The sequence below is a fragment of the Lontra canadensis genome, unplaced genomic scaffold (genome assembly GCF_010015895.1).
Source record: "Lontra canadensis isolate GAN:19392208 unplaced genomic scaffold, GSC_riverotter_1.0 scaffold6, whole genome shotgun sequence".
Lineage (NCBI taxonomy): Eukaryota > Metazoa > Chordata > Mammalia > Carnivora > Mustelidae > Lontra > Lontra canadensis.
Window position 1 is genome coordinate 9,799,852 of NW_022631000.1, and position 22,473 is coordinate 9,822,324.

Consider the following 22,473-nt stretch of genomic DNA (forward strand, 5'->3'; position numbering starts at 1 on the left):
AGAGGCTAAGTATTGGAGGGGAGGCCCCCTCGCAGGGACAGTGTGGTCTTGGGACCCATGGGATCACAGAAAAACTGGGGGTGCCTGAGTTCAGCAGAGCTCTCAGGTACTGGAGTGGGGAGGCAAGCTGCAGGGATGGAGCTGAGGAGTGGGCTCTCAGCTCGGGATTACCTTAAACCATGATCCAAGGCAGAGTCGGACCACTGCTTTTTGAGCAGGGACCGCCATGAGTGGGAGATCTGGGGAGACTCCCTCCTTCCTCCCCTGGGAGGAGCAACACGGGAACATGCAGCAGGAATCTGCTGGGTTTAGAGACTCCAAAGGGGGCTGTGCCCCAGAGATAGAAATGCTTGGTCACAGGCTGGGTGAGTTTGGAGCGCAACTGGAAACCAGGGAGGTGGGAGGGATTGACTGCTTTTCTCTGAGGGCGCACTGAGAAGTGGAACTCAGAACTCTCCGCTCCTATGAGGCAGGAGACTGGGAGGTTGCCATTTTCATTCCTGTTCTCCAAAGCTGTACAGAAAGTGTTCAGGGAACAAAAGCTACCAAGAGCAAACCCAAGCAGATTACTTAGCTTGGCCCCTGGCAAGGGTGGTGCAATTCTGTCTCGGGCAAAGACATTTGAGAATTACTGCAACAGATCCCTCCCCCAGAAAATCAGCAAGAAAATCCAAATCCAAATCCAGCCAAGACCAAGTTTACTAATCAGTGAGAACTGCAGAACTCCAGAGCTAGGGGAAAGCAACACAGAATTCCTGGGGTTTTTTCCCATGATCCTTTAGTCTTTCAAACTTAAATTTTTAAAATTGTTATTCTTTTTTTTTAATTTGTCCTCTTCCTATATTAACATTTTTAACGATTTTACATTATCAATACCTTTTTAAAAATCTTTAATTTTCATCGTTATAGTCATATTTTATCCCTTTATTGTATTTAACCCTATTTTTTGTATACATATAGGTTTTTTTCATTAGAATTTTGGAAAACAGTTTCTTCTGATAGATCAAAATATACCCTAAATCTAGCAGACGGCTTTGTTCTCATCTCCAGCCTGATCACATTCTTTCTTTTTTTTTTCTTTATTCAACCAACTTATCAATTCCTTTCTCAGAATCTTTAATTTTCATCTTCATAGTCATATTCCATCCCTTCATCCTGTTTACCCTTATTTGTGTGTGTGTGTGTGTGTATATATATATATATATATATATATATATATATATAGTCTTTCTTTAAAATTTTGGGAGGTAGTTTCTTCCAACAGACCAAAATATACTCAAAATCAAGTGTCTGGCTCTGTTCTATTCACCACTCTAATTATATATACATAAACATATATATTTTTTTCTTTTTTGCCCCTTTCTTTCCGCCCCAGTTTCAGGTCTCTTCTGATTTCGTTAGTGTATATTTTTCTGGGGTTTTTGCTACCCTTTTAGTATTTTGTTCTCTCATTCATCTATTCTTATCTGCATAAAATGACAAGGTGGAAAAACTCACCAAAAACAAAAAAAAGAACAAGAGGCAGTACCACCGGCTAGGGACCTAATCAATACAGACATTAGTACTATGTAAGAACTAGACAATTCAGAATGACGGTTATCAAGGTGCTAGCTGGGCTTGAAAAAAGCATGGAAGATATCAGAGAATCCCTCTTTGGAGAAATCAAATCCTTTTCTGGAAAAATAAACTAAAATCTAAACAAGTTGAAATCAAAAAAGCTATTAATGAGGGGCAGTCAAAAATGGAGGCTCTTACTGGGATAAATGAGGCAGGAGAGAGAATTAGTGATATAGAAGACCAAATGACAGAGAATAAAGAAGCTGAGCAAAAGACAACTACTGGACTATGAGGGGAGAATTCGAGAGATAAGTGATATCATGAGACAAAACAATATTAGAATAATTGGGATCCCAGAAGAAGGAGAAAGAGACATGGGGGCAGAAGATATATTGGAGCAAATGACAGTAGAGAATCTCCCTAATATGGTGACAGGAACAAGCATCAAAATCCAGGAGGCACAGAGAACTCCCGTCAAAATCAATACAAACAGATCCACACCCGGGCATCTACAGGTAAAACTTACAAGTCTTAGTGACAAAGAGAAAATCCTGAAAGCAGCTCGGGACAAGAGGTCTATAACACACAACAGCAGAAATATTAGAATGGCAGCAGACCTATCCACAGAGACCTGGCAGGCCAGAAAGGACTGGTATGATATATTCAGAGCACCAAACAAGAAAAACATGCAGCTAAGAATACTATATCCAGGGACGCCTGGGTGGCTCAGTTGTTAAGCGTCTGACTTCGGCTCAGGTCATGATCCCAGGATCCTGGGATCGAGCCCCGCATCGGGCTCTCCACTTGGTGGGAAGCCTGCTTCTCCCTCTCCCACTCCCCCTGCTTGTGTTCCCTCTCCCGCTGTGTCTCTGTCTGTCAAATCAATAAATAAAATCTTTTGAAAATAAGAAAGAAAAAGAAAGAAAGAAAGAAAGAAAGAAAGGAAGAAAGAAAGAAAGAAAGAAAGGAAGGAAGGAAGGAAGGGAACTATATCCAGCTAGGCTGTCATTGAAAATAGAAGAGAGATTAAAAAGCTTCCAGGACAAACAAAAACTAAAAGAATTTGCAAACATGAAACCAGCCTTATAGAAAATATTGAAAGGAGTCCTATAAACAAAGAGAGAGCCTAAAAGTAACAGACCAGAAAGGAACAGAGATGGTATACGGTAATAGTTACCTTATAGGCAATACAATGGAACTAAATTCATATCTTTCAATAGTTACCCTGAATGTAAATGGGCTAAATGCCCCAATCAAAAGACACAGGGTATCAGAATGGATTAAAAAAACAAGACCCATCAATATGCTGTCTACAAGAAACTCATTTTAGACCCAAAGACACATCCAGATTTAAAGTGAGGGGGTGGAAAACAATTTACCATGCCAATGGACATTAAAATAAAGCTGGGATGCCAATCCTTCTATCAGATAAATTAGATTTTAAGCCAAAGACCATAATAAGAGATGAGGAAGGACACTATATCATACTTAAAGGGTCTGTCCAAGAAGAAGATCTAACAATTTTAAATATCTATGCCCCTAACATGAGAGCAGCCAATTATATAAACCAATTAATAACAAAATCAAAGAAACACATCAATAATAATACAATAATAGTAGAGGACTTTAATATTCCCCTCACTGAAATGGACAGATTATGTAAGCGAAAGATCAACAAGGAAATAAAGGCTTTAAATGAGACATTGGACCAGATGGACATCACAGATATATTTAGAACATTCCATCCCAAAACAACAGAATACACATTCTCCTCTAGGGCACGTGGAATATTCTCCAGAACAGATCACATTCTGGGGCATAAATCAGGTCTGAACCAGTAAAAATGACTCGCATCATTTCTTACATATTTTTAGACCACAATGCTTTGAAACTAGAACTCTATCACAAGAGGAAAGTTGGAAAGAACTCAAATACATGAAGGCTATAGAGCATCCTACTAAAGAATGAATGGATTAACCATTCTTCATTAAAGTTCTTCGTTAAAGAAGAATTTAAAAAATTCATGGAAACAAATGAAAATGAAAACACAACTGTTCAAAATCTTTGGGACACAGCAAAGGCTGTCCTAAGAGGAAAGTATATAGCAACACAAGCCTTTCTCAAGAAACAGGAAAGGTCTCAAGTATAAAACCTAACCCTACTCCTAAAGGAGCTGAAAAAAGAACACCAAAGAAAGCCTAAACCCAGCAAGAGAAGAGAAATAATAAAGACCAGAGCAGAAATCAATGAAATAGGAACCAAAAAACAAAACAAAACAGTACAACAAATTAATGATACTAGAGGCTGGTTTTTGGAAAGAATTAATAAGGTTGATAAACCCCTGGCCAGACTTATAAATAAAATCATGAATGAATGAGGAGAGATCACAACTAACACCAATGAAATACAAACAAAAATAAGAACATATTATGAGCAACTATACGCCAGCAAATTTGACAATGTAGAAGAAATGGATGCACTCTTAGAGAAATAGAAACTACCAAAACTGAACCAGGAAGAAATAGACTCATAACCAGGAAGGAGATTGAAGCAGTCACCAAACATCTCCCAAAAAACAAGAGCTCAGGACCAGACAGCTTCCCACGGGAATTCTACCAAACATTTAAAGAAGAATTAGTACCTGTTCTCCTAAAACTGTTCAAAAAAATAGATATGATTCTCTCAATAGATGCTGAAAAAGTATTTGATAAAGTACAGCATCCTTTCTTGATCAAAACTCTTCACAGTGTAGGGACAGGGGTACGTACCTCAATATCATAAAAGCCACCTATGGAAAACCCACAGTGAATACCATTCTCAATGGAGAAAAACTGAGAACTTTTCCCCTAAGGGCAGGAACAAATAAGGATGTCTATTATTACCACTGTGATTCAACATAGTACTAGAAGTCCTAGCCTCAGCAATCAGACAACAAAAAGAAATAAAAGACATCCGAATCAGCCAAGAAGAAGTCAAACTCTCACTCTTTGCAGATGATATGATACTTTATGTGGAAAACCCAAAAGACTCCACGCCAAATCTGCTAGAACTCATACTGGAATTCATTAAGTATCAGGATATAAAATCAATCCACAGAAATCAGTTGCATTTCTATACACCAACAGCAAGACAGAAGAAAGAGAAATTAAGGAGTCAATCCCATTTACAATTGTACCCAAAACCATAAAATACCTAGAAATAAATCAAACCAAAGTGGCAAAGAATCTGTACTCAGAAAACTTTAAAGTACTCATAAAAACTGAGGAAGACACAAAGAAAGGCAAAACTATTCTATGTCACAGATTGGAAGAACAAATATTGTAAAAATGTCTATGCTACCTAGAGCAATCTACACATTTAATGCAATCCCTATCAATATACCATCAATTTTTTTCAAAGGAATAGAATAAATAATCCTAAAATTTATATGGAACCAGAAAAGACCCTGAATAGCTAGAGGAATATTGAAAAAGAAAGCCAAAGTTGGTGGCATCACAATTCCAGACTTCAAGCTCATTACAAAGCTGTCATCATCAAGAAAGCATGGTACTGGCACAAAAACAGACACATAGATCAATGGAACAGAATAGAGAGTTCAGAAATGGACCCTCAACTCTACGGTCAACTAATCTTCAACAAAGCAGGAAAGAATGTCCAACAGAAAAAAGTCTCTTCAACAAATGGTGTTGGGAAAATTGGACAGCCACATGCAGAAGAATGAAACTGGACCATTTCTTTACACCACACACAAAAATAAATGAAAGTGGATGAAAGACCTCAATGTGAGACAGGAATTCATCAAAATCCTTAAGGAGAACACAGGCAATAACTCTTGAACCTCAGCCACATCAACTTCTTCCTAGAAATATCACCAAAAGCAAGGGAAGCAAGAGCAAATGAACTATTAGGACTTCATCAAAATCAAAAGCTTTTGCACAGCAAAGGAAAAAGTCAACAAAACCAAAAGACAACCAACACAGTGGGAGAAGATATTTGCAAATGACATATCAGATAAAGGGCTAGTATCTAAGATCTATAAAGAACTTCTCAAACTCAACACCCAAAGAACAAATAATCCAATCAAGAAATTGGCAGAGGACATGAACAGACATTTCTGCAAAGAAGACATTCAAATGGCCAACAGACACATGAAAAAGTGCTCAGTATCACTCGGCATCAGGGAAATACAAATCAAAACCACAATGAGATACCACCAGTCAAAATGACTAAAATTAACCAGTCAGGAAATGACAGATGCTGGCGAGGATGCAGAGAAAGGGGAACCCTCCTACACTGTTGTGGGAATGTAAGCTGGTGCAGCCACTCTGGAAAACAGTATGGAGGTTCTTCAAAAAGTTGAAAATAGAGCTACCCTATGACCCGGCATTTGCACTACTGGGTATTTACCCTAAAGATACAAATGTAGTGATCCAAAGGGGCACATGCACCCGAATGTTTATAGCAGCAATGTCCACAATAGCCAAACTATGGAAAGAGCCTAGATGCCGATCAACAGATGAATAAATAAAAAAGATGTGGTATATATACACAATGGAATACTATACAGCCATCAAAAATGAAATCTTGCCATTTGCAATAATGTGGATGGAACTAGAGGGTATCATGCTGAGTGAAATAAGTCAATCAAAGAAAGATATTTATCATATGATCTCTCTGATATGAGGAATTTGAGAGGCAGGGTGGGGGGTCACGGCTGGGAAGGGAGAGAAAAAATGAAACAAGATGGGATTGGGAGGGAGACAAAACATAAGAGACTCTTAATCTCACAAAACAAACTGAGGGTTGTTGGGGGTTGGGGGGTAGGGATAGGGTGGTGGGGTTATGGACAGTGGGGAGGGTATTGCTATGGTGAGTGCTATGAAATGTGTAAGCCTGATGATTCACAGACCTGTACCCCTATGGAAAATAATACATTATAAGTTAATATAAAAAAGCAAAAAAAAATTATCTAAAAATAATGTAAAACACGGACCCATGCTACTATCAAAAATGAAATTGCTATAGAATCTATGATGAATCAATTTAATGTACTATTGTAAAACCACTTATCAAGAAATTATAAAATGAGACTTACCAAGACTACATAATAACTTAAAGTTCAGAAGCAAATCGTAAGTGCAAAAAAAGGAGAAATCATACTTAAAAAAACATAATTGAATAACAAAATCATTGATCAATTATGATAAATTCTTTTCTTTAAAATTTTTAAAAAATACTGTCTCACTTTTGATTTTATAATAAAATTGGAAGAAAATGTGTCAGAAAAAAAGCCTGAAGGCTTTAATTTTCCTATTTCTATATAGAAAATTATTTTCAGAATCAGCAGAACCAAGCCATCTAAGACCAAAGGTGGAAATTGCATAGTTCCAAGGTTTGAAACTTGTTTAGAACAGATGAAGAATCATGCCCAGGGGCTTTAAGGGGACACCATAACCACAGGAAAAAGAAATGGCAAAGGAGTTGTTACATTACTAAACCACTTGTTCTTGAAACCAAGATTAGGTAAACTGTACTTGATCAGAAGTTCAAGTATCAGAAGTCATAAATGGAAGAAGAGTCAGAGAAAGATCCATCTTCGACTAGAGTATTCTTTCGGCTGTAAGAGTTAACAGTTTTCCAGCCTCTTAATGAAGACAGATTGGGTGTTAATGTCAGACCCACTGACTTTTCAGAGGGGAAAACTACACATCATTCCTCCCCAGGAGGTGGTATTGCTGTCCCTCTTTCGCACTACTGTGAGACTTGTATCATAAGCCATGAAATGTAGAGATAGCACCCTTGGTAGAGAAATGATGTCTCCTCTTTACAACAACCCATCCTCATAAAAATCCTCCACTCTTTCTTTAAAAAGCCTTTCTTATGATGAAACTACAAAAAATGTTGAAAAATCAAACAAATCCAACGTGGTCAATGTTCCAAAATTAAACTGTACATGTCCTGGTCTGACCCATTTTCTTCATTTTGTGATTAAGTGTTTAAATGGCTTAAGAAGCTTCTGACTTCATTAAACAATCTGGAAACAGTAAGAACTTTTTCCCAAAGAAATTAGCTGTCAAATTATTCCTCTAATAATGTGTTTGTTTTCTGATGCTAGTGCTGAAATGCCAAGGCACTCTGACAGATAACTGTTAGAAAATTTGGGTTCAGAGCTTTAAAGAGCATGAGATACTGGTTTTGGAAGCGGCTGTGAGAAGGGCAGGGCCGGGGTAAAGAGGAGGTGGTAATGGAGGTGCCAGTAACAGGTCCGTGCCTCCTTTCTGATATCGGCGTGTTAATGTTGCCAAAGTGTTCCCAGCATTTGTACAATAGTAATGAGGCTGGATTTTTTTTTTCCAAGAGACAAAAACCTTCATTTCTGTATAAATCAAGAATAATACATTAGAATGAAATGAAGAAAAATATAAATTAGAAAAAAGAAAAGATAATCTAAAAGTACATTATCAAACATTAAATTTTCTAACTGGGGAAGGGACTTTCAAATTTCACCTCAAAGACAGAAGAAATTCTTTGTTAATTTTATGTATTTATTTGAGTCTTGGTCTCTTAATCTAAAATTGCACTGTCCAATATGGTAGCTTCTGGCCATATGTGGCTGTTGGGCCCTAGTCCAAACTGACACATGCTATCTGTGTAAGAAACACACTAGGTTTAAGAAACACACTAGGTTTCAAGGATTTAGTAAGAAAAAGAGTACAAAATGTCTCATTAATATTTTTCATATTAAAATTATACTTTATATATAACAGATTAAACAAAACATTATTAAAATTAATTTGACCAGTTTCTTTTTACTTTTCCTAATGAGGCTACTAGAAAATTTAGATTTCATATAGGGTTAATATCTGTGTCTCTCATTCCATTTCCACTGGACAATACCAGTATTTAATTAAAATGAATCAGTCTGAATTAACTCCTTCAAAATCCCTTCTAGCTCCAGAGTTCTGACACTAAGAGACTGTGGGCTCAAGCTGCTAAGTTTCAAATACAAAGTTATTTTGGAAAAACTTAGGTTCAGTCACTGTTTCATTATTTCTCCATCCTTTTCACTCACGCTTGTCAATGCTTCCTTATTCTGTTTCCTACAGATCCCTAATAGCCAGGAAAAATGATGAGTCAATTTATTTACTTATAAACTACAACTATGAAGTTCATAGCGTCATTCTGAATTGTCAGCTGGTCCTATTTCTTTTCGCTTCACACCATACTGATGCACCCCCCTTTTTTTTTTTAAGATTTTATTTATTTACTTGAGAGAGAGAGTGAGAGAGAAAGCACAAGAAGGGAGAGAGTCAGAGGGAGAAGAGGACTCCCAGCCAGTGAGGGAGCCTGATGCAGGACCCCATCCCGGGACTCCTGGATCACAAACCAAGCTAAGGGCAGTCGCCCAACCAACCAAGCCACCCAGGTGCCCACTGATGCCCAATTTTAATGACATGTAATGGATAATGAACTCTGAGGGTTTTTTTCAGATTTGATATTCATCAAATAGGAGTTTCGGAATTATAGAAGCTTAGAGGTGCTATTCCAGTGGTTCCCAAAGGTGCAGCCACCTCTGAGTCACCTGGGGAACATGTGAAAAATGTTGATTCCTGGGCCTGATACTGGGAGATTTCTGACTCAACGCAGTCTGAGATAAGACAAAATCCTATACTTCTTAAGAAGCTATCCAGGTCATTCAGAGAGTGAGCCAGGTTTGGGAATCAGTGGTCTAGCCTAACTTACTTCATCAGTAATTGGGAAAAAATGAACTGTCCTAGAACCTAGTGGGGAGGTTCCTAGAACCCAAGGACAGGGGCCTCAGACCTAGAACCAGGACACAGAGCTCCAAAGCCAGCTCGCTGCCATCACTGAGAGACATTCTGTCAAATACAAACACTACTCACTCCTCAAGAGCTCCAGCCATTAGTATATCTTCCTTGTCGGTCTTAATATCCAACTCTGGTTCTCCGCTAAGCAGAAGCTTCAAGTTATAAATAACCAGCAAAGTACCTAGTAGGAAAAAAAAGGACGTTTGACTTGTCAATACTTTAATTACACTAAATATTAGTTATAGTGCTATTATCTCATCTATGGAATTAAGCCAACTCTAGACCAAATTTCCTTCTGTACTTCAGTAAGTAATATGCCTGGGTAAGTTCCAAGATATAAGTCTCACGGCAAATTCCACTCTCTGCCAAAGAGTGTTGAGTTTCTGTGTTATCATGCTTATTCCTATTCAATTCATTATAAGTCTCTCAATGTAGATTCTATACTTTGGGACTCTTTTCATAATTTGCATTATGAAAACTGTTAGGAGTCTGAGCTAAAATTTGTATTGTAGGTAAAGGTCTCACTGGTGGAACTATAATCAATGCACATAAGAACAAAGATGAGTTTTTAAAATTTGTACAGATACAAAGAATTGCTTTTAGACCCCATAACAGGTGTTGGCAAACTTTTTTTGTAAAGGGCCAGATAACTAACATTTCAGGCTTTGCAGGCCAAATGGTCTCTGCCACGTCTACTCACAACTCACCTCCATCACTGTAGCATGAAAGCTGCCACAGAGAATACATAAATGAATGAATGTGGCTATATTCCAATAAAATTTCATTTACAAAAACAAGCATTGCTGGGTTTGACCTGCAGACCACATTTGCTGACCCCAGCTCTACAGCATAGTTAACAAAATAATCCAAATTCTTTACAAAATTGATTATGATACAAAGGCAAACAGGATTGTCAGAGAAATTAAAAGAACAACCAATTATACTTCTCTTGGTAGTACTAAAACACAAGAGAGAACAAACAGCACAGTGACTAAGAATGCCTGTGTCCAAATCCTGGATCAACCATTTATTTACCAGCACAATGACCTCAGATAAGTTTCCTAACCTCTTTGAACCTAATTTTTTCTAATCTACACAACAGAACACATAAATTATTTTGAGAATTAAATGTGTTAATTTTTAATAAAACATTTAGAAAAGTATTCAAGAAACAGCACACCCTTCATTAGTACTTACATGAGTATTTCACAATTAAAAGTCAGCTAACAAGTTAACATTAGCTGTCCTTAAATTATGTCATGTATAGGGGTGCGTGGGTGGCTCAGTCGGTTGAGGGTCTGACTCTTAATTTCGGCTCAGGTCATGATCTCCAGGTCGTGAGATCAAGGCCCAACTTGGGTTCTGCGCTAAGTGTGCAACCTGCCTAAGATTCTCTTTCTCTTTCTCCTTCTGTCCCTCCCCCACTGCTTGCATCCACTCTCTCCCCAAAAATTAGGGAAAAAAAAAAGTATAACATGTATACATTAAGAAGATTAGTATTTATTGAGTTGCCACTAGTTTTCCACTAAAAGGGAAAGGATAACAAAAAATCATTTTTAAGCAAAATGCCATAAATTAGAGAAGAAATTTTGAAGGTAATACAAGCCAAGTCAGAACCAAATTTTTCAGAATTTCAGTGGGTTAAGTGCCTGCCTTTGGCTCAGGTCATGATCCCAGGGTCGTGGGGTAGAACAGGGAGTCTGCTTCTCCCTCTCCCTCTATGTCTCCTCCTGGTTTGCGCTCTCTCAAATATATATATTTTTTTTTCTTAAAAAAAAAAAAAGAATTTCACTAAAAACATTATCTAAATCAAGGAGTTCCAAAAAGGAAAATGCACATAGTTTTCTCTAGAGTAGGATTCTTCTTGTTTCCAGATAAGAAAGGCAAACATCTAGAGAAGGACTGGCACTGGAAAATGTTAGTAGACACAGGGCATTCTACATGTTGAGTAGAAAGCTGGTGCAGGTTGAAAGAATACAGAAAAAACAGAAACTCTATGCCTCAGAAACCTGGATTCACTGGCTTATATACTGCTAACTGTCTTATATATATGAGATCATCTAGTTGTAGACCCTGCAGTAAGCATGTCCTAATTCTGCTATGTAGCGCAGGGACTATGGATTCCCTGGGGTCACAGACTATGCCACCCCTTCTCATCCAGCCTTCACCAAGCTCATCCAAGTACAACTCTTTCTTCCAGTGTCGGGGACTTGGAGCTATTCATGTTTGGATTCACTTAAGACAAAATTCCTGTGGATACAATGAATGACTGCCCACATGTGAGATCCTGCATGGTATTATAAATAGAAAAAAATATAAAAGTGTATGTAGAGTATCTTTTGAAAGATACTGAAAACAAAATACTTCTAACAAAACTTCAGAGTTTGGATGATCTTACCACATTTCCCATAGATCACATCAAACTGCTGCATCAGTTCAGCTTCATTTCTAAATGGAGAGTACTTAAAAATTATAGACAATTCCGTTGATAATTTTTGAGGATCATCTGTGACAGATTTTCTGGTTCTTGTTAACCACGAAGGTATTGGAACCACAACCTATAAAACACACATACATACACACATCAATTTACTATGAAGTACACAAATAAAAACCATCATCCTCTCATCTGATCCTAATTCAGTCCATTCTTCATCTAGCCAAAGTACAACATACAAATTTAAAAGTTGATTTCCCCCTGTATTCTAGTTTTATAAGAAAGAGACACAAACTAATTATGTATACTCAAAGAGTGTTATTCTAAAAGGCTCCGTTGTAGAATGTGGGAACAGATGGAATCTACTTCAGCCCCTAACGAAATATGGGTAGGATGGCAGAGGGAACAACAGTGTCAGCATGTTAGAAGCTGAAGAGTACATGGCAGCACATCCAGGAAAACCAATCTGAGGCCCATGCTAGAAGAGAAAACCAGTCTGATTATTATTTGGAATACCCTAAAAGATTCAGAGATGGATGGCATGAGTTCACTTTGGGGATTGGAGAAAGGGGAAGAGAAATAGAAGTAGCATCCAGACTCCCATCTGGCACCAGCTCCCCCACCTCCACAGAGACTAGATGCTTATTCTCTGGAAAGAGCAGAACAAAGCATTTCTGGATTAGAGGATATATCAGGTACAGTTGTCAGGGGGACCTTACGGAGATTAGCAGGGTTAAAGAATACATACTGGGTACTGAGAACCCAGATTTCTTTTCTCACTTGGGTCCCAGAAAGCTGTCAGCTAGGCCTTCAGGCAGAAGACTGTAGGAGCCTTCTCTGAGAAACTGGACTAGCCCAAAAGGAAAGACATAACAAAAATTACACCGAGGGTTTCCCAACAATACAGCTCAGCTAGGGCTCACTATTATGACACTCATAGCCGCCAAGACCCCCACCCCCAACCCCATTCTTGCAGAGCTTTCCATTGAAACTGCACTGGAATACTCTTTAAAGTATTCAGGCTTGATAACCATCTGAGAAAAGCCTCTAATATGATAAAAACAGATCAAATAAATAAGCACAAACAAAGCAACTCATCAGAAACCAAAACCGTACAAGGAAGATGAAAATTTCAGGGAAAAAATCATTAACACCTTCAGAGTGCTAAAAGGCCACCTTGCTTAAGACTATTTGGATCTGGAGTGCCTGGGAGGCTCAGTGGATTAAAACCTCTGCCTTCGGCTCAGGTCATGATCCCAGGGTCCTGAGATCAAGCCCCACATCGGGCTCTCTGCTCAACAGGGAGCCTGCTTCCCCTCCTCTCTCTCTGCCTGCCTCTCTGGCTACTTGTGATCTCTGTCTGTCAAATAAATAAATAAAATCTTAAAAAAAAAAGAATGTTTGGATCAACCAGGAAATCAAAGAACTTAAACAATTCATGGAAACCAATAAGAATGAAGACACTTCAGTCCAAAACCTATGAGATACAGCAAAGGCGGTCCTAATGGGGAAATACATAGCCATCCAAGCCTCCCTCAAAAAAAACTGAAAATCCAGAATACACCAGCTCTCTTTACACCTTAAAGAATTAACAACAAATTAAGCCAACTCCATGCACAAGAGGGGAAATAATAAGATTGAGCAGAGATCAATGAGAGAGAAACTAAAGATCCAGTAGAATGCATCAACAAAACTAGAAGCTGGTTTTTTGAAAGAATCAATAAGATCTATAAACCATTGGCCAAACTAATCCAAAAGAAGAGAGGACCCAAATTAATAAAATTATGAATGAAAAAGGAGAGATCATTAATAACAGCAAGGAAATAGAAACAATCATCAGAAATTATTATCAACAGTTATATGCCAATAAATTAAGCAACCTAGACGATATGGATGCATTCCTGGAAACATATAAACCTCCAAAACTGAATCAGGAAGAAACTGACAACCTGAGTAGACCAATATCTAGTAACGAGATTGAAGCAGTGATCAAAACCTCCAAAAAACAAAAGCCCAGGACCTGACAGATTCCATGGGGAATAATACAAAACTTTCAAAGAAGAAATAATACCTATTCTCCTGAAGCTCTTTCAAAAAATTGAAGCAGAAGGAAAACTTCCAGACTCTATTTATGAAGCCAGTATTACCCTAATCCCCAAACCAGGTAAAAACCCCACCAAAAAGAATTTCAGACCAACATCCCTTACGAATATGGATGCTAAGATTCTCAACAAGATCCCAGCTAATAGGATCCAACAGTATATTAAAAAGATTATCTACCGTGACCAGGTGGGGTTTATCCATGGGATGCAGGGGTGGTTCAACATTCACAAATCAGTCAATGTGATAGAACAAATCAATAAGAGTGGAGAGAAGAACCATAGGTCCTCTGAATTGATGCAGAAAAGCATTTGAGAATATACAGCATCCGTTCCTGATTAAAACGCTTCAAAGTATAGGGATAGAGGGAACATTCCTGAACTTCATAAAATCTATCTATGAAAAACCCACAGCAAATATCATCCTCAATGGAGAAAAGCTGACAGCCTTCCCTTTGAGATCAGGAATACGGCAAGGATGCCCACTCTTGCCACTGTTGTTCAACATAATATTAGAAATCCCAGCAACAGCAATCAGACAACAAAGAGAAATAAAAGGTATCCAAACTGGTAATGAAGAAGTCAAACCCTCCCTCTTCACAGATGACATGATACTTTATATGGAAAACCCAAAAGACTCCACCCCCAAACTACTAGAACTTATATAGCAATTCAGTAATGTGGCAGGATACAAAATCAATGTACAGAAATCAGTTGCTTTCTTATACACTAACAATGGAAATACAGAAAGGGAAATGAGAGAAACGATTCCACTTACTATAGCACCAAAAACCATAAGATATCTGGGAATAAACCTAACCAAAGAGGTAAAGGATCTGTACTCAAGGAACTACAGAACACTCATGAAAGAAATTGAAGACACAAAAAGATGGAAGACCATTCCATGCTCTTGGATCGGAAGAATAAACATTGTTAAAATGTCTATACTGCCTAGAGAAATCTATACTTTCAATGCCATTCCTACCAAAATTCCACTGGCATTTTTCAAAGAGCTGTAGCAAACAACCCTAAAATCTGTATGGAACCAGAAGAGACCCCGAATTACTAAGGAAATGTTGAAAAAGAAAAACAAAACTGGGGGCATCACGTTGCCTGATTTCAAGCTTTACTACAAAGCTGTGATCACCAAGACAGCATGGTACTGGCACAAAAACAGATACATAGACCAGTGGAACAGAGTAGAGAGCCCAGATATGGACCCTCAACTCTAGGGTCAAATAATCTTCAACAAAGCAGGAAAAAATATACAGTGGAAAAAAGACAGTCACTTCAATACATGGTGCTGGGAAAATTGGACAGCTACGTGTAGAAGAATGAAACTTTACCATTCTCTTACACCATACACAAAGATAAAATCAAAATGGATACAAGACCTCAACGTGAGGCAGGAATCCATCAGAATCCTAGAGGAGAACACAGGCAGTAACCTCTTCGACATCGACCACGGCAACTTCTTTCAAGATATGTCTCCAAAGGCAAAGGAAACAAAAGTGAAAATGAACTTTTGGGACTTCATCAAGATCAAAAGCTTTTGCACAGCAAAGGAAACAGTCAACAAAACAAAGAGGCAACCCATGGAATAGAAGAAGATATTCGCAAATGACACTACAGACAAAGGGCTGATATCCAAGATCTATAAAGAACCCCTCAAACTCAACACACACAAAACAGATAATCACATCCAAAAATGGGCAGAAGAAATGAACAGACACCTCTCCAAAGGAGACATACAAATGGCTAACAGACACATGAAAAAACGTTCATCATCACTAGCCATCAGAGAGATTCAGATCAAAACTACATTGAGATACCACCTTATACCAGGTAGAACGGTCAAAACTAACAAGACAGTAAACAACATGTGTTGGAGAGGATGTGGAGAAAGGGGAACCCTATTACACTGTTGCTGGGAACGCAAGTTGGGGCAGACACTTTGGAAAACAGTGTGGAGATTCCTTAAGAAATTAAAAATAGAGCTTCCCTATGACCCTGCAATTGCACTATTGGGTATTTACCCCCAAAATACAGATGTAGTGAAAAGAAGGGTCAACTGTACCCCAATGTTCATAGCAGCAATGGCCACAGTCACTAAACTGTGGAAAGAACCAAGATGCCCTCCAACGGAAGAATGGATAAAGAAGATATAGTTCATATATACTACGGAGTATTATGCCTCCATCAGAAGGATTAATACCCAACTTTTGTATCAACATGGACAGGATTGGAAGAGATTATGCTGAGTGAAATAAGTCAAGCAGAGAGAGTCAAGTATCATATGGTTTTCTTATTTGTGGAGCATAAGAAATAACACGGACGACATGGGAAGATGAAGAGGAGAAGGGAGTTGGGGGAAATTGGAGGGGGAAATGATCCATGAGAGACTGTGGATGCTGAGAAACAAACTAAGGGTTTTGGAGGGGATGGGTTGGGAGGTTGGGTGAGCCTGGTGGTGGGTATTATTGAGGGCACGTATTGCATGGAGCACTGGGTGTGGTGCATAAACAATGAATCTTGGAACAGTGAAAAGAAATTTTTAAAAATAAATAAAAATTGAAAAAAAAAAAAGAAAGAAACCCAGAGTGCTAAAAGGAATTACTGTATCCATGAAACAGAACTATATGTCTTTAAAAAAGAATACTGACAGACTTTAACACACTTCTTAGAAATGAAGAATATGACTACAGAAAAATATTTATAATAAGATTGGAAGAATAAATGTTAGAAAATCTCCCAGAGAGGGCACATATTGCATGGAGCACTGGGTGTGGTGCAAAAACAATGAATACTGTTAAGCTGAAAATAAATTAAATAAATAAATAAATAAATAAATAAACAAAAAGAAAACCTCCCAGAAAATAAAACACAGAAAATAGGAAAGAAAAGATAAGAAAATCAAAGAACCAGTCCCAGATGTCCAAGAGCTAAGAAAAGAAGTTGTAAAAAGAAAGAGAGTATGAATGGAAGAAAACCATTAGCTATTACAGAAAAATATTCCCAAACTGAAGGACACATATTTCTAAATTGAAAATGTCCAGTAAGCAACCAGCAAAATGGATGCAAATACACCCATCCAAAAGCAAAATACTTAAATCAGAACACTGGAGACAAAGAGTAGTTCTGAGTAGTTCTGAGTAGAGAAAGAGAAGTTCTACTGACTTCAAAGAGTAGATAGAGGATAAGAAGAGACTCAGAAATTAAAATGGCTTCAGACTTCTCAATGACAATGCTGGAAATAAGATGATAATGGAGCAATAGTTTCCAGTTCCTGAAGGAAAATTCATTTCAACCTACAAATAACACCAAGCCAAACTATCATTGAGTGTTCAGGTAGGATAAAAATATTTTCATGCCTGTGAAGACTCAAAATACTTGACCTCTCATGCATCCTTATTAAAGAAGCTAACGGAGAGGGGCACCTGGGTGGCTCAGTGGGTTAAACCTCTGCCTTCAGCTCAGGTCATGATCTCAGGGTCCTGGAATAGAGTCCCACATCCGGCTCTCTGCTCAGCAGAGAGCCTGCTCCCTCCACCCCCCCGCCTGCGTCTCTGCGTACTTGTGATCTTTCTCTGTCAAATAAACAAATAAAATCTTTAAAAAGAAAGAAAGAAAGCTAACGGAAGATGTGTTGGCAAGGGCAGGTCCTAGGAGCATAGCGTAACACCACCAGGAGGGAGGGGTAGCACAGAAGACTCCAGAACACAGTCTTCAGGAAGATGGGACTGAGAAGAGTACAGCTGGAGACTGGAACTAACATAGTGATAAAGACAGAAAACCAAGCAAGTACTCAGTGACAGCAGTAAGTACACAGAACACAAAGCAGACAATTATTAATTCCAGGAAGAATAAGAATTGTGCAGAAAAAAGGAAAAAACACTTTATGACAAGATATAGTTGTGAATAGTATTTATACAGTCTTATAATGTAAATACTGAACATTAGCATAAGTAAACTTACAATGGAGCTATGTTGAGGATGGAGAATTGGAAAGATATGTATGTGTGATACAGAGGAAATAATATAGAAATCTTTTTATAATGAACAGTTAATACATAATACATGAAATCAAGAAGTAGCAATATGTATGTTATACAGCAATGCAGGAAAATATTGAAAAAAATCAGCTAATATTGTTGAAAGAGATTGCCTGGGTAAAAGTAGAAGTAGAAATGGGAAGGGGTTGCTGGTTTTAATTTTTTTGCCTTTTTTTTTTTTTAATGGGGAAATGGCCCATTTTAGGAGAGCTATAACCTCAGCTTTGGCCCAATTTTCCATGCCTTTACATACATAAATGGCAACATCAATTCTTAAACCATTGCTTTTCCTTCTATCAATCTCCCACTCAGCTACTCCCTATTGCCTACAAAATGTTGCCTCTCTGACCCGACCCCACTGCGGACCGTGGGCATGCTGCATCCCTAGGAACAACCTCAGAGTTCCACCATCCTTCCACCCCCATACTCCTGTCCAGGTCTGAGAGCTGCGCATGCCACTTCTCTCCGTATACCAGCCTTTCCAGCAGCAAGTGGTACTCACTCCATAAAACCCTCGTGGACCAATCAAGGCTCTCTAATCTCTCCATCCATATCACTGCTTTTGACAATTCTGTAACAGCAGAAATCCATGAGTATGCTGAACACCATTCTTCTTAAACACCCTCATTTTGTTATGTGTCCAATTCACATGTGTTTTGCCTATATTTTGTGACCACTTAGATGGTCAGATGATCTCCTGCTGGTTTTCTACCTTCCACAGGGTAGAAGTGCTGGGTAGTTTCTTAACCTGCATTTGCTGTATTGAATCACACTGACATTCTGAATAGTGAAGCTCAGACACTGCAAATTAATAAAGCATAGCTAGGTCATCAGATGGAGTTGAAATTATGGTCACCGGGGTTTCAGTTTTAAGGCCATTTTACACTCATTTTCTTTAGATTTTGTATTCCAAGTATTATAACCCAAAATTTATTTTTATTTATTTTTTTAAAGATTTTTTTAATTTATTTATTTGACAGACAGAGATCACAAGTAGGCAGAGAATCAGGCAGAGAAAGAGGAGGAAGCAGGTTCCCTGCTGAGCAGAGAGACCGATGTGGGGCTCAATCCCAGGACTCTGGGATCATGACCTGAGCCAAAGTCAGAGGCTTTTACCCACTGAGCCACCCAGGCGCCCCCAAGAGTTATTTTTTAAATGATAACCCATTTATGGCATAAATAGGGGAAATGTTTTGCAGGCTCCCTCCAAAAAGCTCACTGCGCCAAAGGAACCTCTTATGCTGGGAGATTCGGGTATATGGATAATGCAAATAACATTCTGAAAACTGCCTAGGAGTTAATAAGCCACTCAAGAAGGGTCAACAGGGGGGCACCTGGGTGGCTCAGTTGGTTAAGCATAGGATTTGGCTTAGGTCATGATCTCAGGGTCCTGGGATGGAGCCATGCATCAGGCTCCCTACTCAGCAAGAAGCCTGCTTTCCCTTCTTCCTCTGCCCAGCCCCTGTGCTCACGTTCGCACTCTCTAACAAATAAAATCTATTTTAAAAACTACTACCCAGGAAAAGTAAGTGCCCATGGATTCCTTAAGAAAAAAAAAAAAGAAAAAAAGATTGGTCAATAGGACAGGTTCTAATGACCTGCTCAGAATGTCCAGCCACCTTCTCTCCATTTCCCAAATACATTCCTAAATTTCTAAATCATAATCAGAAAAGAACCATTGTAGACTTCACCTCCTGAGATAGTAAATGAAAAAACACTGTTACTATGGAAACCAAAGGAAAAATCTCAACTCTTACCTCAGTAAGACCTTCTCTTTCACAGAATGTCTGAGAAAAAAACACGCAGGTCATCGTTTCTTCCTTCTTGGTAAAAAGAATAAAGTCTTTCCCAATCCTCATGGATCCACTATATTAAAAATCAAGAACATATTGGTTTACATCTTAAACAATGAAAAGAAGAAAGAGGAGGGCACAAAACTGCACTATAATGAATTGTTCTTTCACAGAAGTAACACCCCTGTTTTGCTGACCCATCACCAAAAGGGTGAAAATAATTTGATTTTTTTTTTTCTCCAAGTAGAGCAGATGGATTTAAACCAATCCAGCTCTACACCCTTGCTTAAGACAGGACTGCTAGAAGTAAGGTGCTGTCCAGGCCTCAAGAAAAGAACAATCATGTGCCCATAGCAGGAGTCAAATGGGTGACAATTTACTCTTGTCCTCACCTTCCATGGAAGCAGACTAATAAAATAAGCTGTGGACACATATTACACCTGAACTAACACACGCTCTGAGAAACAAGAGAACACAGAGATTCGAGGAAGCTCTGAAGTTCAGGGCTTCTGCTACCACACCTGAGAGATGATTCATCCCCTATTTGAGAAATAAATTTACAAATGTTGTAAAGATCCAAGTCAGTTTTCAGTATAGCAATCCCAAAACAAGATAGGACCCTTCAGTTTATATATATCTTTAAAGCTTTACAAACCTAGATCATTCTGTGTAAGACTGCCTTTAAATTAAAATTGTTCCTAGTATCAATAATACATGCTTTAAAGGAAAAAAAATCTCTCACCTTTTGAGACCATTACCATATTGCCCAATAAACTTCAAGGCTGATGACCGTTTCTTGGATGTTCCAAAGTAAATGATTTCTGAAGCTTCCTCTATAATTGACAGACATTTAGGTGGTTAGAAATTAAGAGTCATTGACACTGGCCATAGCTCCAGTTATCAGGATATCACACGTATCTCAGGACATTAGGACAAACCCATACGTCTTGGGTCAGGCCAGGTACAGCTTAATGTGGAGCCCAGAGACAGGCTTCACATTCTGACCAGGATCTTAACTGTAATATATGGAAAGAGGTCAGACAGACCTAGCCACACGACCTTGGGTAAACAGAGTTTAAATTCTGAGTCTTGATTTCCTCATCTCTAAAAAAGTACTAAGACTGATATTATAGAGTTGTTGATGAAGACAAATACATCAAATGTGATCATTTGTTTGTGAAACTCTGAACACAATATACTTAATAAGTGCCAATTAATTTTAAGTGTTACAATTATCCAAACCACTAATCATTTTCCATGAATTTGGCCCTTAGCCAGCTCCATGGAAGACTGAGCAGGGCAGAACGGCTTCTGGTCTGACACTCACTGGGGATGAAGGGCCACTTGTTCCAGACTCTCAGAGTCATTCTCCAGATCTCTCCAGAGCATTCTGGAATTCTAGAGAAGAATTGTCTGAACTTCAAAATATACATACCTCCAGAAACCAGAATGCTCCTAGAGAAACAGGGAAGGATAGAAACGGGTCTCCCAATGGGCATATCTGAATATGTGCTCTGAAAGTGTCCCAAAGACCTGTCTCAGTCTATGTGCAGACACTCTGCTTGTCTGCAGCCAACTGGACATTTTATCACATGTTCTTATAAAGGGATGGGTATTAAGTGAGGGTATCCAAAATAACAATATTAGCTTCCTTTACTGTTTAGTATATGCTAAACAGCATATATTTTACATGCATTGCCTATATAACATTTATAATAAACATACAGAATAAACATACAGAATAGATACTGTGATGATGATCTGCATGTTATGGATGAGGAAATTCAAGTTCAAAGTATACATAATGCATCCAAGGTGAAACAGCTGATGAATGCGACTGTAAGGATAACAATCCAAGGCTGTCAGAGACCATATTCTGGGGTTTTCAAAGCATACCTCCCAGACTCCCACATATGGTGGCTGGAGTTCTGGGAACTGATACAGAACACTGACATTACCCCTGCCCACCACAACTTTATGTCATGGTAGGAAAAGCAGATTAGAAACAAACAAGATAATTTCTAAGAACATTAGTGAAGAAAATAAAACCAGGGTAATGTGATGGAGAATTAACAGAGGTGTGGCCCTCAGAGAGAATGATCAGGGAAGGCTTCTTTCATGAGGTGACATCTGAGATGAGCTACAAATGACAGGCCAGCAGGTGTGGCTGGAATGTTGTTACAAGCAAGGGAGTGAGCACAATGAGAAATGGTCAAAGAGGTGGACAAAGGCTAAATAATGTGAGAAACAGGAAGCATTACTGGGGAGTATAAATTATATCCCAAAGTAATGAAAAACCACTAAGGGTTTTAGGCAGGGGAAGGATATGAGGTGATAATTTGTATTATAGATATCTTTTTGTAATGATCTTATTTATTTATTTGACAGAGAGAGTGAGCAAGTGGGCACACAAGCAGGGGGAGCAGCAGAGGGAGAAAGAGAAGCAGGCTCTCTGCTAAGCAGGGAGCCTGATGCGGGGCTCAATCCCAGAAACCTGGGATCATGACCTGAGCAGAAGGCAGATGCTTAATCTTAACCAACTGAGCCACCCTGGTGCCCTGAGGTCATTTTTATTAAAAGAAAATACCCTTGGGATCGCTGTGTGAGGAATGGACCATGATGGGGAAGACTGGAAGCCAAGAGTGAAAATTCCTTCAGTCATCCTCTGGGTCAAGGTTGATTTAACTCAGTTTGGGCCACAGACAG

The 22,473-nt window shown here is 38.6% G+C and overlaps 1 protein-coding gene across 1 annotated transcript in view; it reads right to left on the minus strand.

Moving 5' to 3' along the window:
• MORC1 (MORC family CW-type zinc finger 1) overlaps positions 1 to 22,473 on the minus strand; it is a 175,511-nt gene that overhangs the window by 137,149 nt on the left and 15,889 nt on the right. Inside the window, exons 5-8 of the mRNA XM_032852629.1 lie at positions 20,510 to 20,600; positions 19,732 to 19,840; positions 11,785 to 11,944; positions 9,462 to 9,567 (exon numbers count right to left, since the gene is read on the minus strand). Coding sequence (XP_032708520.1) covers positions 9,462 to 9,567; positions 11,785 to 11,944; positions 19,732 to 19,840; positions 20,510 to 20,600 — 466 coding nt within the window. The remainder of the gene's footprint in view (positions 1 to 9,461; positions 9,568 to 11,784; positions 11,945 to 19,731; positions 19,841 to 20,509; positions 20,601 to 22,473) is intronic.